Here is a 16,473-nt window from a genome sequence, read left to right as displayed (position 1 = left end):
TTGGCTGGGGGGAAGAAGAAAAGCAATATGAATTCTTTCTTGACCTTAAACTCCAATTTGAGGGTCATTGAAGATGGCTACCAACCCAGAATGGCGGTGACAGATTGCCTTTTAAGTGTAGTGTCACATGCAAGATAAAACTGCACTACAAAGTATACCTAACCAACATACAAATGGCCTTCATCAATAATTTAGCCTATACTATCTTAATGTTTCCTACTTACAAGCTTTTTGGTATTATTTATAAGGTCCTTTTAGAAAGTTAATGCCAAGTAGTGTTATTGGGCTACTTATTTCCTAGAACCAACAAAGATTTGATTACAGAGCTGACAAGAGTAGAACGGGTGTTTACCCAGACTACAATGAACATTAGCAACATGTTCAACCTCAATGCCAATAGGTTTTACTTTACCATTTTATTTTCTTTGAGATGCTGCTTTCCTCCCATTCAGTCATAATTATTGGTACATCCTCCATCGATCCATTTGCCCATCCATCCTTCACTACTATATATCTCATTCATCCATCCGTCACTACTATATATCTCATCTCTGTCTCCAAAATGTTTTGAGATTTTAAGTTATCCCATTCAAGGCTCAGGTAGGTAAGAGAATCCAGGATACAGCTGAACAACATATGATTGGTGGGGTTTACTTGCTACTAGAAATCCATCTAATCATTCAACAAATATTGAACACCTATTCTACTCCTGGCACAGTATTAACAATTTACATAAATTCAAGAGATATGGCCCATCCCATCTTTTAAAATTTTAATAAGGATATAGGCATAAAACAAATATATTACAAAATAATTACACTAGCCAACAATTAAGAAAAAATACTTAAAATAATGTAGAATAATGTCCAGAAAATGAAGATATTCTTAGATTGATTGGGTATGTTTTCCAAAAGAGTTTTTTTTTTTTTTTTTTTTTTTTTTTTTTTTTTTGAGACAGAGTTTCGCTGTTGTTGCCCAGGCTGTAATTCAATGGCATGATTTTGGCTCACTGCAACCTCTGCCTCCTGGGCTCAAGTGATTCTGCCTCAGCCTCCCAAGTAGCTAGGATTACAATCATGCATCACCATGCCTGGCTAATTTTGTATTTTTAGTAGAGATGGGGTTTCTCCATTTTGGTCAGGCTGGTCAGGGTGATCCACCCACCTTGTCCTCCCAAAGTGCTGGGATTACAGGTGTGAGCCACCACGCCCGGCCAAAACAGTCTTTATATAGACTTATGTGAATAGAAATTTGGGTTAGGTGCAGTGGAAAAGGAGAAGCTGCTGTGCTAACGGCTGCTTAGAAAATGAAAGCCCATTTCACAGAGAAGACGCCTCTGAGCTGTCTTGAAAGAAGACAGTGTTTGCCTGGCAGATTGACAAGTGAGGTATTTTGGTTAGGAGAGGCATGCTTAAAGCAGAGAAGATAAATACCGAGTTAGGAGAGAAAAGGCAGGTGTGTTGATCTACGTGATTATATTATTAGAGTATAAACTTCATTAAAAGTGTCTAACAGGATGAGGACAACAGACAGGTAGGGTTTAAGTATTGAAAAATCTTGGATATTATAATCTAAATATTTGTAAAATATTTAACTAGAATACGTGGGTAAAAGTAAAAGAGAGATAGATATGAACCCATTAGAGCTATAGCAGTGGAGCAGGAAGACCTACTCTTTGAGTAGCATTTGGAAGCACTTAGAAGGGAATGAGTTTTGAGTTAGTAAAAGAAAAAAATATTTAGCAAATAAGGAGAATTCAGAAGGAATGATCTCCTCACTGAAAGTATTCAAATTGGACATTCTTAACCATAGGTTAGAGGTGATTTTGAAGGGATTCTTGTATCAGCTGTGATATTGCACTAGCTTTTTAAAGGCATTTTACAATGTTAAGATTCATTGAAATATTTTTTTAAAACATTTCACCAGTTTGCTTAACTATATTTTAGAGAAATTCAAAAGGATTTTAGTTATGTGATCTTAAAAGCATGTATCAAGGTCAGTGTTTCCATATCAGTGTGTCAGATCATGCTCCATTCATAGTTGCACAGATAAGCCATACTTTCTCTGTAGTTTCTGCCAGTCTGGTTTCAGTTCTGCTCATGTGGGACATCCATGGGGTAGTTTTTGTGGCCTTCATCTCTCTCATTCCTCATCAATCTGCCATACTCTCCACTTTGTAAGATACTGACCTAGTTAGGATCCCTTTGACACTTGATTCTGTATCCACTCACCTTTTTCCTATACCACTTTCTGTCTCTTGAAGATATTTTTGTGTTCTCTCACTGTATCTTCTCTCGAATATGATTATCAATGGTTTATACCACCACAGCAGATGACAAATTTTGCTATGCACATCATTGCTTTAAGGTTTTTTGTTTGTTTGCTTGTGACATTAAGGTTATAAATAAGCTGCACAATTTTACACTACTCCTTCTTATAGAAGTTCACTCATCAAAGAAATACTTCGGGGTTACCTACAACATGACACACATGCTCCTTAGCGCTAAGGACTAACACTGCAATGATTGAGACAAAGTAGTTTTCCTTGTGAGGTTTACATTATGATAAGAAGAGATTAATTATAAACACGTAAAACAAATAAACAAAAACAAATAATAGTATTTCAAATAGTGATGTGCCACAGAGCAAACAAAAGGGCAAAGAATAGTGACTTATGGGTTGGTCTGACACTTAGCTGTCATGATCAGGGAGACCTCTCAGAGGGAGTGGCATTTGGGCCAATGCAAAGGTGATGGGAAAGAGGCAGGCAGGGAGAATGGCAAGAGCCAAGACCCTGAGATGCTACGTACAGGACTTCTTCAGAGGTGAAGGAGAGGACCAGTGTAAGCTGGATGCTGGTCGGTAAGGGAGAGAGTTGCAGGAAAGGAAGCTACTGAAGTAGGCTGGGGGCCAGGTCAGGGTTTAAAAAGATCTTAAAGCTCTTGATAAAACAACTGAATATAATTCTAATTGCAGTGAGAAGCCATTCCAGAATTTTATCTAAAGGAACTAATTTACTAGAAACATATCAAGATTTAGGTGTGTCACTGTATAAGAACAAATGTTACATTAAAACTCATTAGGATAAATGCCTTGTAGCTTGAAGGTTTAGATGGAAAGCGAGATTGGCGTTTTCACGCAAACAAAACTCAAGTGTTTCATTTTAACCACTCATGAATATTGCTCCAAATAAATTAAATGACCTACATCAAAGAGTGTCATTAGCAGTTTTAATTACCTAATTTTTAAAATTAAAGATGGTTGGCATTACTTTACAGCAGTAGTTGGTTCTTGGCTCTTCTTGATAGTTAGTGGTGTGCTCTTACCAGATGTTACTCTTATTATCTGAATGAAAATAGATTCAGGTGACATTGTAGGTTATAGTTGTCATTGAATCTGAATATATTCATTCTCAAAACCCTCATCAACAAGGCTAGCATCTGTTGGAAAGAAAACCATCCCTGTTTTTGGTTGTATACTCATTATTTTCTCATTTAAGTTCTGTCACACCTGCATTATTACAGCATAAAGCTACTTTCCTTTTTCATAAAAATGTTACCACTGTGTAGTTTCATTTCTACATAGTTCATTTCTACATAGTTTATAGTTCATTTCTATGTACTATGCACTGTGTAGTTCATTTCTACATAGTTCATTTCTATATAGCTTGCTGCTTTTTGCTAGCAGCTGAATATGCTCAGAAGAACATGGTCATCTAAATATTGAGGGAAAATAGCTTTGGATATTATTTCTTTTAGTCTCTGGCTCTATCCAAGATGGCAGGACATTTTTGGTGTTAGAGCCACAATGGAAAAGTATGTAGGGCACTGAGGTTTCCTATATTAACAAAGTATCATTTGGTACTTTAAACTCAGCTACAACTTCAAATGCCATCTGTGCTTCTAGCATGCCTGATATCTACCTGCTCTTCTTTATCTGGTACAGGTAAAGCTGAGATAAATTTCATAATTTAGTTTCTTGTGATTCGTTAAAATGGATGTAGATCCAGCAGTCCCTCTTCTGGGTATATATTTGCTTTTGTTTTAGTTCTGGAGATTTCTGTCATAATTTTCAAGCAGCTCAGAAGTTGTCTTATTATCTGTAGAAACTAGTAGTATAAATTATTTTCTTTTATTTCCAGGAAATGCTTCCAGACTGCACACTTTTACTTAGAGGACAGCACGTCCCCTAGAGTAATATCCACACCTACAACACCTATCTTTCCAATTTCAGGTAATGGCTTAAACTGTGACCATGAGTAGCTGGTAGATGTTGAACAAAAAACACATTGTTAAAATGTTTGTTTTTATTGGAGTGCTATGCAAATTGCTATACTATATATTAGTAAATTTTTGTGTTTCCCAAAATACTTATTACATCATGTATCAGGTACTCAGGTTTATATTCTGTCCTCATTAATTTTAAACTTTCTTAACCATACAGATGATACTGTACAATAATTCATAATTATTCAGGTATACTATGTTAAAAACATAAACATTCATAGCAATAAAATATTAGTTAACAATAATGGTTATTTTTGCTCATCCGGTTATGTCAATGGAAACCCAAGCAACAAAAGTCAGACTAAGTCAATGCAGAAAATGTGGATGGGAAAATAATCACAAAAATAAGGATAAAGCCTAGTTCCTTTCTGATTGAGTTTATGTGAGAAAAGATTTTTTTTAATCTACATTAGAAAAAAAATCTATAAAACTGTGGTGGTAGTGGTAGGAAAGGCCATGAACATAAAGAATGTATGGTTCAAAAGTTTCAAAATGTTGAACAGTTGAATATTTGGGAAGACTTTAGCTATTTTTATCATAATTTACCTGAATAACAGTATTCAAAGATAACCAGGGTAATTTTGATAAAGACATCCATTAACCCTAGAGTTTGCACTGTAAATAAAATTATAGTCACTCATTTTTTAATATAAATTCAAGTGGTGCATGTGCAAGTTTGTTAGATGGATATATTGCATATTCAGGCAACTTATTTAATTAATATTTTATAACATCTTAGATTGAAAAGTGGCAAGCAAAAAAATATTAGTGTAGAATTCTGTGATGTGGAAGATAGAGGACAATAAAAGTAAAGAGAAGTTATGAAACTAGGGATACAAAAGGAGAAATTCATCTGTGGGATCATTTACAGATGGTGTTTTCTAAATTCTCTGACTGATGCTCCATATTTTATTGCCAGTCTCAAGTTCTACATGATGTCATCTTCTGAAATCTCACAACTTAAAAAAACAGAAAAAAAGACAAACATTTTCTTTTTATTTTACATTTACATGTTGATGTATGTTTGTTATATGTTTATATCATATGTAGTATATATTTATATATATTTATGTATGGTATTTTCTTCTTGTGCTTTGTAAGCTTAGGAGTTATAAGTGTTTTGCTATTTTTCCTCTTTTGTCAAGTGTGTGTCTTTAAGCACTACTGTTTTCTTTGCTTTTCTAGTTTATATTAAAATGCTGTACATTTATTTTAGTACCACAGTGTCTCATCAACATATTTAGAATTTTTAGACCGACAGCTCTCAGTTATCTGTTACGTTTTGATTCCCTTCACTTCCAGACATGTCCCTTCTGCATATCCCGTCGGGAGGAGTATGCAAATTAGCTCCAATATTATCCAAAGTCCAATATGGTTTATTTTTAACAAATGAAATAATACAAAATCAGAAACTCGTCCAGGAGATCCAAACTCCTCTGTTTTGAATGTCTAAAAAGGGTGATCCCAGGGTATTTCCTTATTTCATTTGTTCTGCTCTCAAAGATTTCCTCTTGATCACCTGAATATGCATGTTTTCATATAAAATCAGAAAGCAAAGAGAATGTTAGTCTCACTTACTTGCAGACCAATTAATAAAAGAAATTACCAAAATATCTGACTGTCAATAAAAGGTAGTAATCTACTTGTAAAAGGAGGTTGGCAGTCCAGGATAATATGAAGGGGTTTGAAGGACATTTACTAGAACTAATGACTTACATGAGATACATTATTTCTGTTTCCTTATCTAATTTTAAAAGCTTCTTATAAGCAAGATCCTTCTGTAAGTGTGAAGGTAGAATTACACCTTTGTCTAGTGTTTCTTAAGCTTGACCGACTAATTCAATTTTAGTATTCAGATCCACTCATCTAAGAGAGAGAAAACAGATGGATTCCAATTTTTTTTATCAGCAAATTCTTGTTAACTGAAGCTTTAAAATATTAGATGGGCTAAATGCTGAACAGCTGTTGATATAAATAACTGTTTCTAGTGAAATGTGTTTGATGTTTCCTTGTCAGAGAAATCACTAGTAACATTGCATACTGTGAACTAGTAATATGTTCAGTCTAAGAAAGTCTTTCCAGGAAAAGAAAAAAAAAATCAGAGCCAGTTAAAGTAATTTGGCCTCCTTCACAATTAATTGACAGATCCAATGACTTTGTTTACATAGCGTATTTTCAAGTTAGAATTCTTGAAATTTTACAGATTAGAAGTCCCAAAGGCTTTTGACATTATTCTTAATGAATATTTTACATATAAATGTTTTCTATTATTTATAGAGAGAAGGAAAAATGTTTTCAAATGTACACATCTGACTGTTTGACTGTAAGACATTAAATTGTACAGTTTTATAAAATGAACTTGTACTATCTATTATGCTTAGTCCACAGTAAAATTGAAACTATATTTTTTCCCAGAATTTACTTGCAACATCCAAGCATGTTAAAGAAAGTTGTTCATCATAAGATGCATTCTACTGATAAGGAGTGAGGTTTTGGTGGTATTTATAAATTAACATTGAAAATAAATGATTTTATCTTTAGGATATACATGGAAAAGAGATTGCTGAACAAATTAGATTTCTGAAATACAGATACAGGCTTTGATTGATAATAAATATAGAGAAAATTGGTAATTATTGGTTAACAATTGAATGCTGAGATTTAGTTGGAATTATACAAATAATTGAACTTTGAAGTTCTTTCAGAAGCTACTTTATAGATGACAGGTACATTTATTTCTGTTAAATTATCCTTTGTAACACAATTGTTTTATTCACTTAGATGATGTTGGAGCAATTCCAATAAAGCACTTTCCAAAGCATGTTGCAGACTTACATGCAAGTAGTGGGTTTACTGAAGAATTTGAGGTATGATTTTAAAATGTCTATTTTAAATAAGGTAGAAAACAGTAAAATTTAAAAGATTCAGCAGTAGGCTATTTCTTGACCTAAAGACAGTGAAACCATTTTCACTTCTAGTGAAAATATTAGTTCCGTGATTACATGTGTGTTTAGGAGATGTGTCATTGTTACCATACAATTTAGAAACTTGGTTTTCTATTTTAAAAGGCAAGTTGTACTGATGGAAAAATAAAAAACATTGTTCATTTTCTTCCATAAAGTACAAATCTTGAATATTCTTTCTTAAAATCTGAATTAATAACAGTGATTCTTTTTAATTTTCTAAATTATATAAATTATACTAAACTACTAAATTTCATGATTTTCAGCTAAAGTACATACCAATTCTTAACTGTGACTTGTACACCAGTGTTAATGCAAAAGCTTAGATAACCCTTTCATTTAACAAGTAAAAATGTATCTTCTTTTCAAAAAAATATGCATTTCTTTAAAAAAAATTGTAACTTCAAAACCTGTAAATGTTTTCCCAATGATATTCTGTTAAAATACTCTTAGATAGAAGGGCAGAGAAATTTACTGCAAATTTATCATGGCCCACTGAACTGTTAGCTAAGCAGATTTTTCAAAATAGAGAGCCGTAAGCACAAAGTTAACAATAACAACCATGGAAAAATAAAAGCTACCCTTTGTGAATACCTTCTTATATGTCATTGGACTATGGGCTTTCACATTCAATCTTCACCCATCTCTAGGAGTCATTTATTATTATTTCTATTCATATTATTGATGAAATCAAACTCCATAGAAGTTAATTAATAACTAATAAATAGCAGAGTTGCATTCAAATCCAAGTCGGTTTCATGTCCTTTCCACTGTAGCTGTGAGCAGGCAGGCAGCCTTCAGCCTCCCCTCTGGCTATTCCCCACTAGAGAGCTTCATATTGAATTTTTTCTTCCTTCTCCCTCAACCCCAGTGGCTCTGTGGACCTCCCCCTTTGAAGTACTTAGATAAGAGCTGTGAGGCGAATCACAAAATCCACTGTCTCCTGATTTTCTTTCCCCACTGCACCCAGTAGTTGCTTCCCAGGGCTCACACCATCGTGATTTATTTAGGGATGCAAAATGTTATAGATTAGAAAGTTTTAAGAAATCAAAGAAAGAGAAGTATGATATGTTTTTACTAATTTAAAATAATAGAAGCCAATTTATTTAATTCTGATAGAAATCTAAATTAAAGCTACATTGAATAAGAAGCAGTGTGAGGCCGTACTCAGTAAAGTGGACTAATATGAAGAATTAGATGTTTAAAACATCAAATTGTTTTTTATTATTTTTATAGGCTAGAGGATATGCATGCTGTAGCATTAACTCAATGTTAATTTCAGTGTTAACTGATAGAAATTATTGGCTAACATCCAACAAAATAAGAAAATATAGACATTTTATAATATAAGTCATTGGCAACATATGCAGATTCATGGTTTTCATAACTATAAAATCATTTTGAATATTAAGCAGTCCAAAATAATTAATAAAATCACCTCATGTTTTCACTTTAAAAGTTTTTTCTTAATTCCATCACTTTTAACTCACTGCCTGATTCAAGAAAGCTTTTCATTAACTGAATAATTAGCTTAATAACTAATAGTGTTAAACCTTTTAAGTGGTTCATACATCAAATTGCTTTTAATTGTTCAGAATGACTTGCTGCAAAAGAAGCCTTAAAAACTTATTTGGAGGGAGACTGGGCCATTTGCTGATGAATCAGATTGGTATTTGGGTTATCTACTTTCTCAGAAATTATAAGGCTTTTGTTTTATTATATAATACTAAATAATTATAAATTCTAAAGTGATACATTTACATAGAAAATGTTTCTGAAAAACATATTAACTGATTTTTAATAAAAAAATTTGCAGAAATAAGTTTTCAATACTTATTGAAGTTTGAATTAAAAGAGGTCTACTAATTAAATATTTAGAAGGTAATTCTATCTAAATTTTGTTTCAAAATGATATAGTATGTATGATTTTTAAAATTTTTAGGAAATGATTAATGTTTTGAGTCTTAAATCTGTTACAAACCACCTAATAGGAAGCTGTTTACTCTTTAAAATAACTCAATGAAAAATAAAAACAGAAAAGCATATCACTAATTCAGAGTTTCAAATAGTGCTATAATGGTCAAATAAAATAAGATTTGGATGTTAGCAAATCTGACTAATATGACAAAATGTACCATGGAATATGTGGTTCCTCTCATCCGCGTTTTTAAAATCATCAAATTATGACATCACTGTCTCCTTTTAAAAGTGTTATTTTTTTCCTTTTACATAAGTTTAAGGTTCCAAATTATTAGACATTTTGATTTGCATGCAACTGTTTGAAACATTCTGTTGTGTTGGTATTTGACAAATGTATTTATTGCATGATCATAGTTTTCCATTGTAAACCTAATATGAACGCTTTTTTTTCTCATTTGTCGTGTGCTGTGGAATTTGATTTCTTTACTTTTTTGGCATTCATTCCCTCATTAGACACTGAAAGAGTTTTACCAGGTAAGGCATTATTTCACTGCATTTTCTTTTAGCCAAGAAGTAGTTGTAACGTTTTAAAAATTTCATTTGATAGATTATTTTGTTTGTTTTGTCTTCCTTATTATATTTTAAGGCACGTTGTTTGAAAGAATATGTGCTAAAGTGGTTTACATGTAATTTTTTATAGGAAGTGCAGAGCTGTACTGTTGACTTAGGTATTACAGCAGACAGCTCCAACCACCCAGACAACAAGCACAAGAATCGATACATAAATATCGTTGCCTGTAAGTATATCCTTAAATCAGCTCTGACTTCAATATCATTGCCATTTGAGTGACTTTTAAAAGTGTCCTGAAGTCATCTGAGAGCTGACCTCAGTGTGGCTCTTTTAGGGCCTTTTTATCAGGGAATAATAAGACTTGTGTGAGATAATATGTAGCATTATAATCACTCTGACTTAAATATCTTCTGCAGTTAGTAACATCTGCTTCTTCTAAATAAAACAAACTTAGAATTTTAATCCAGTTCTTTCTTTAGCTTCATGGACTGTACATCTCCTCTTGTGGTTTTTGCCATTATTTATATGACTTGGTCCTTTTTTCACTTAGGATTTGCTTACTTTTATGTTAATTTACCAACTGAATAACATTTTCCTTAGACTTTTTCTCTTTTTCTTCTACCTTTGCCTGTTTCCTGCCTTTCTTGGCATTCTTCCTGGGATCTTACAAAGAATTGGTTGGATTCCTTCTTTTAATTTTCTTTCCCTTTGTTTTTTTAGCCATTCTCTTTCCCTTTCTCTTCAACTAGGAGCTTTTCTCATTAACGCAAATTTACCTAGTATTTTTCTATGAAATTACTGCCTTTCATCTATCTTCTTATAGCAGTTCTAGTTGTATCTGTTCTCTCTTATTTTGGTATATATTCCCCTCCATCTCCTAAAATTCATCTTCATGTTCCTTCCCCACTCCAAAAACAAAACAAAACAAACAAACGAACAAACAAAACCTTCTACTTATAACCTTTCTATATATGCAGTGGCCCTTCCTAGCTTCCTATGAGCATGGTGTTACCAATGAGGTTATTTAAATTCTGGTTTCATTCTAGTTCTGGAACCCAGTGGAGCTGCACTCTTCTCCCTTTTATTATCATGATCTCTTACATAGTTTGTATAGATGTTGATTTCTTGCCACAGAGCTTCACTAATTTTTATTTTTTAGTAGAGGGCTTTATGTTTGTCTTCCTGAACTGAATAACATCTATGCTGGCTACACATAAAACTCACTTGCCTCTTGAGATAAAATTCTTAGACATCCCTGTATAAGCTAAATAGAACATGCCCATCAGGTAATTAAGGAGGGGGTAGAGATTAACATTTGATGAACATCTACTATGTGGCTGGCACTGTAAGTACGTTATTTTATTTAATCCCTGAAACAACCAGGCAAGATAGGAAATTATCCTATTTTAGAGATAAAGAAAACCAATCCAGAAATTCTAAAAATACTAAAACCAAACTACAAAAATAGGTCAGTCTGACATTGAGACCCATCTGTCAATTGCCATGCATCTATTTGCACATACATTCCTGTATCAATGTGAACTGTTAACATCACAGAAGTTATTCATATCCCAGAGCACCTCTTTTACTTGTTATGATTTGGTTGTATTGACTTATTCATCCTTGAAAACAATGTTATTCCCAGTGAAACTACCATGTGTCCTTCAGGTAATACTTCATTCCTCATATGTATCTTCTCCAAATAAATACAGTTTTTCTGTAGAACTGAATTTAATCTCAAACTCCTTTAATCATACTTTGAATTACCATAGTTATACCATACATCAATTACCACATTTTGCATCCATCTGCTTTTAATTGGCAGTCTGATATCTATCTCCTCTGTGCTTGGGCAGCTGTTCTCCTGCGTCCCTTCAGAGCAGCTTCTCTTTGAGGCTCCTCCTGAAAGAGCTATTTGCTGTACTATTCACAGAAACTTCCTAGGGAACCTTTGGCTTTCTTCTCTGTCTCCTCTTCCTTTATTAGCCTCCTGTTCATCCTTCCCTAGTTTTGTGAGCCCCCCCATCATTTTTTTCCATCTCTTTGAGAGGCTCCCCAGTGTTCACAGCCCTTGTAACCAACCTTAAAATTCCATATAAGAGACCAACTTCAGATATCAATCTCAATAGAAACTTGAATCTCAAACCAAAACAATTTCTGTTTTTATATCCCTCTACTACATTGTACCTCTCACTTAACACTTGTGTGTATGCCCCAATTTCACCTACTACCTTAGAAATGTTCCTGAGGGTGGAGATTCTTTTTATATTTGTTTTTGTTGTCTTTGTCATCTCTGTATTCCCAAAAAGCCTATTAAAGTAATTGCTTGCATTGATTTTAATTGTATGAGATAAATTATTATGCAAATATGAATGACCTTTATGCTGAAAAGTAGTCTGTGCTGCAATGAAATATATTCTTTTTTATTACAGATGATCATAGCAGGGTTAAGCTTGCACAGCTTGCTGAAAAAGATGGCAAACTAACTGATTACATCAATGCCAATTATGTTGATGTAAGCATGTTTTAATTGAACGTTTTATAGAAATTACATTAGACTGAATTATTATACCATAATACCATACATACATACATATACCAGTGCTTAATGTCATGTTATTTGATAGATAATAAAAAAGATAAATTAACACTAAATAATTTTTAAGAGATCCTATGACTAAAATATTTCATAATGAATGACATTCAAGCTATTTTACTTGGTTTATCTCCTGAGTGAGGGAAGGAATTTATGCTGGGAGTGTACATTCGGGGTAGAATAAGTAGATTCAGATAGGTTTCTAACTCTTTAAATGTGAACAACAGGGCCAGTACTTATTTTAAGTTTCCCAGAGCTCCTGGAACAATGATACCCATTTAGCAGATGAACAAAAAATGTCCATGGTAGTACTGATGAAAAGGCAAGCATGATTATTAAACCAGTTATCAACCTTTATAACTTTGGGTGTTCCTCAGGATATGCAGCTTTGTGAAAATTATTGGCACTCTCCAGAGACTGTAGACCACTCACTAACTTACTGGTTTTTCACTGTGATCATCTGAATGTCAGTAGAGCTTAGTTATTTCCCTGACACGAACCTCTCAGTGTCTAGCTGACTTCAGGTTAATATTGTGTGGAACACTGAATTCAAATAAGTGAGTATATAAGTATAAAGTGGGTTTGTTATGGGCAACCATTTCATACTTCCTGCGGAGGAAATATGCATGTCAGAATGAATATGAGATTTGGAGTTAGAACTAATTTTTGAATCACTTCTCTGCCACTGGCTAGCTGTGGGACTTTGGAAAATCACTTAACTCTTCTCAGCTTTAGCTTCCTCATCTCCGCATCAGGGTTGATGCTTCTATTTTGCATAGGTGAAAGATTAAGGTTCACATTCTATATTAGTCTGTTCTCACACTGATATGAAGGAATACCCAAGACTGGGTAATTTATAAAGAAAAGAGATTTAATTGACTCACAGTTCCACATGGCTCAGGAGGTCTCAGGAAACTTACAGTCATGGTGAAAGGCACCTCTTCACAGAGTGGCAGGAGAAAGAATGAGTGCCCAGTGAAGGGGAAAGTCCCTTATAAAACCATCAGGTCTCGTGAGAACTCACTCACTATTGTGAGAACAGCATGGGAGAAACTGCCCTCATGATTCAATTATTTCCACCTGGTCCCTCCCACAACACACGGGAATTATGGAAACTACAATTCAAGATGAGATTTGGGTGGGGAAATAGCCAATCCATATTGTGTTAATAAAACATCTGGTCCAAAATAAGACACACAGTGACAAATTGCTTATAATGATTAGCACTTCCCAGTACCTCAAAGGAGAGTTAAGGAGGCTTCATGCCAGATGCTTTGTTAGCTGTTGTCGACAGCTGAACCCCATTGCCTATAATACATTTCAAAGCAGTGCTGTTAAAGACCTGATATTAAGCGTAGTAAATAGATATGGATTAAATGCACTTGGAATAAAAATGCACAGAATTCTGGCTGTGTCCAAGCAAAGAGAGTTTTTTGTTTTTTTTTGTTTTTGTTTTTACAAAAATGATAGAGATCCTTCTGCTTCTTAACCAAGAGTAACTACCTTGGTTAGTACTATCAAATATCTCCAACTTTGCAAGTTTATTTTTTATGGTTTTCTTTTATAGAAAAAGTATGCTGACTTTAAAAACTTAGGTATTGTACAGTTAAAGGTGACATATAAATCAGTTAGTAAGAAACATTTGTCATCTAATTCTTCAGGGCTACAACAGACCAAAAGCTTATATTGCTGCCCAAGGCCCACTGAAGTCCACAGCTGAAGATTTCTGGAGAATGATATGGGAGCATAATGTGGAAGTTATTGTCATGATAACAAACCTCGTGGAGAAAGGAAGGGTATGTAGATAATCTGTTATGTCATCCCCAAAAAAGTCATTAGAGGTACTTTAAATTAGTTTTAATAGAGTCAACATTAGGAAAGAGCCAAAGTTTTGAAAGTCAGTTGGGATTCTTTTCTAGTAAATGTGACAGCTAAAGGGAAACTGTTAATACTGTTAGTCAAAAAGTTTTATTATGAATCACGTTATCTGCCTTTTAAATGCATTCTTCATACTGTGAGAGCAGTAAATGGGACTCATTGAAAAGCAATGTAGAGTGAAATCTATTTTAATTCACAGGACATGGATTTTAGTCTTGGCCCTGTAACCTGAATCTTCTGACTCACTTATCTCATCTGAAAGGGGAAAATTTAGGCTACCTCATCTCAGTCCCTTTTGGCTCTCAGATTCTATTCCTAGGCTCCTCCACAACTAATTTCAATAACTTAAAAAGAAAATGAAATATTTAGAAGAGTGAGGGAGTTCATTTCTGTCACTGCCTCAGGGAATGACTTTTATATGGAGCATTTGACATAGCATCTACTTTTGTTTTGCAGAGGAAATGTGATCAGTACTGGCCTGCCGATGGTAGTGAGGAGTACGGGAACTTTCTGGTCACTCAGAAGAGTGTGCAAGTGCTTGCCTATTATACTGTAAGGAATTTTACTCTAAGAAACACAAAAATAAAAAAGGTGAGTCAACAAATGATGTACATAATCAAGTGAGCAATGCATTTGGTCATTTTTTAAGTAAATGAGTGATAGAACGAAGTAAGGGTAAAAAGTATGTAACTAAAGGCATTAAAAAGTCTTGTAACAGACCAGATATGTGGCTCATGCCTATAATTCCAGTACATTGGGAGGCCAAGGTGGGCAAATCACTTGAGATCAGGAAGTCAAGACTACCTTGGCCAACATGGCGAAACCCCATCTTTACTAAAATGCAAAAATTTGCCGAGTGTGATGGCGTGCAGTCTGGAGGCTGAGGCACGAGAATTGCTTGTACCCAGGAGGCAGGGGTTGCAGTGAGCTGAGATTGTACTACTGCACTCCAGCCTGGGCAACAGAGTGAGGCTCTATCTCAAAAAATAAAATAAAATAAAATTTTATATATATATATATATATATATATATATATATATTCTTATCACAGCTGCCATCAGTCCTAAAGGTTTCTACCTAGTCTCTAAGAGCCAGCTGTGGCTTTGGAGCCAGGTTGGTTTTATTGCTGATGTTTACAGTGAATGTGATGCATGAATGGAAATTCCTACCTTGTGTGGCAAATACATAGGATGGCCCTGACACAATCCCAACATTCAGCTGAAAAGAGTGGAGAGTGAAACAAGGAAAGGAAAGAAAACACAAAGAAGAATGTGTTACTCAGGTTCTTCAAAGAAACAGAACTAACAGAATAGAGAGATAGATTTATATTTTTAAGGGTTGACTCACACAATCATGGGGATTAATAAATCTTCAATCTGTAGGACAGGCTGGCAGCCTGAAAATTCTGGCAGGATCTTTACATTGCACTGTTGAGAATTCTTTCTTCTTCACGTAACTTATCAGACTTCATTCTTACAGCCTTCAACTGATTGAATGAGGCTCACCCACATTATGGACGACAGTTTGCTTTTCTCAAAGTCTACTGACTTACATGTTAATCACATCTAAAAAAAATACCTTTACAGCAACATCTTGTGTGACTAGTGTTGACCAAACAATGGACTACCATGGCGTAGCCAAGTGGACACAAAATAAACCATCACAAATGGCACTCTATTTTTTTGCCTTCATGATGGACCTGAACATCAAGCTGTGACTCCTGGCTTGCTGTTTAAGAACAGTGTGTGTGTGTGTGTGTGTGTGTGTGTGTGTGTGTGTGTGTGTGTGTGTCTGTAATTAACTGTCTGAACTTTTACAGGGATCCCAGAAAGGAAGACCCAGTGGGCGTGTGGTCACGCAGTATCACTACACACAGTGGCCTGACATGGGAGTACCAGAGTACTCCCTGCCAGTGCTGACCTTTGTGAGAAAAGCAGCCCATGCCAAGCGCCATGCAGTGGGGCCTGTTGTCGTCCACTGCAGGTGAGTCTCAGAGATGTGCCTCTAAGCCCATAGAATTGCTTATACTTGCAAAAAGGAAATAAATGGAACAAAGCTGTTGCCAAAATGGGAATGAAGTCTTGAAGTGAGGGTGATGAAATTATATGTTAATTTTCATGAGTATTGATTACTAGGAAATGAACATGCCAGACTCAGAATTGGATTGCTGAGTATTTCTAAGCAGCACGTATTGTTTGATGCTGATTATTTTATTTGATTGTTCAATTGGATTTCAGCTTATTAACTCTTTGAGGCAGG

At 34.5% G+C, this 16,473-nt stretch overlaps 1 protein-coding gene across 5 annotated transcripts in view; it reads left to right on the top strand.

The window, feature by feature from the left end:
* Positions 1 to 16,473, top strand: part of PTPRZ1 (protein tyrosine phosphatase receptor type Z1) — a 190,459-nt gene that overhangs the window by 152,258 nt on the left and 21,728 nt on the right. For 3 of the 5 annotated variants that reach the window (XM_032276160.1, XM_032276159.1, XM_032276157.1), the window contains 8 exons: positions 4,142 to 4,233; positions 7,068 to 7,153; positions 9,683 to 9,703; positions 9,870 to 9,966; positions 12,173 to 12,255; positions 13,998 to 14,132; positions 14,671 to 14,805; positions 16,034 to 16,197. In XM_032276160.1, coding sequence (XP_032132051.1) covers positions 4,142 to 4,233; positions 7,068 to 7,153; positions 9,683 to 9,703; positions 9,870 to 9,966; positions 12,173 to 12,255; positions 13,998 to 14,132; positions 14,671 to 14,805; positions 16,034 to 16,197 — 813 coding nt within the window. The remainder of the gene's footprint in view (positions 1 to 4,141; positions 4,234 to 7,067; positions 7,154 to 9,682; positions 9,704 to 9,869; positions 9,967 to 12,172; positions 12,256 to 13,997; positions 14,133 to 14,670; positions 14,806 to 16,033; positions 16,198 to 16,473) is intronic. The other 2 variants (XM_032276161.1, XM_032276158.1) reach the window with 1 other exon arrangement.

This window comes from Sapajus apella, unplaced genomic scaffold, assembly GCF_009761245.1.
Source record: "Sapajus apella isolate SASKATOON/1434 unplaced genomic scaffold, GSC_monkey_1.0 scaffold7, whole genome shotgun sequence".
Taxonomy (NCBI): Eukaryota; Metazoa; Chordata; class Mammalia; order Primates; family Cebidae; genus Sapajus; species Sapajus apella.
This window is presented reverse-complemented; position numbering and strand designations above follow the sequence as displayed.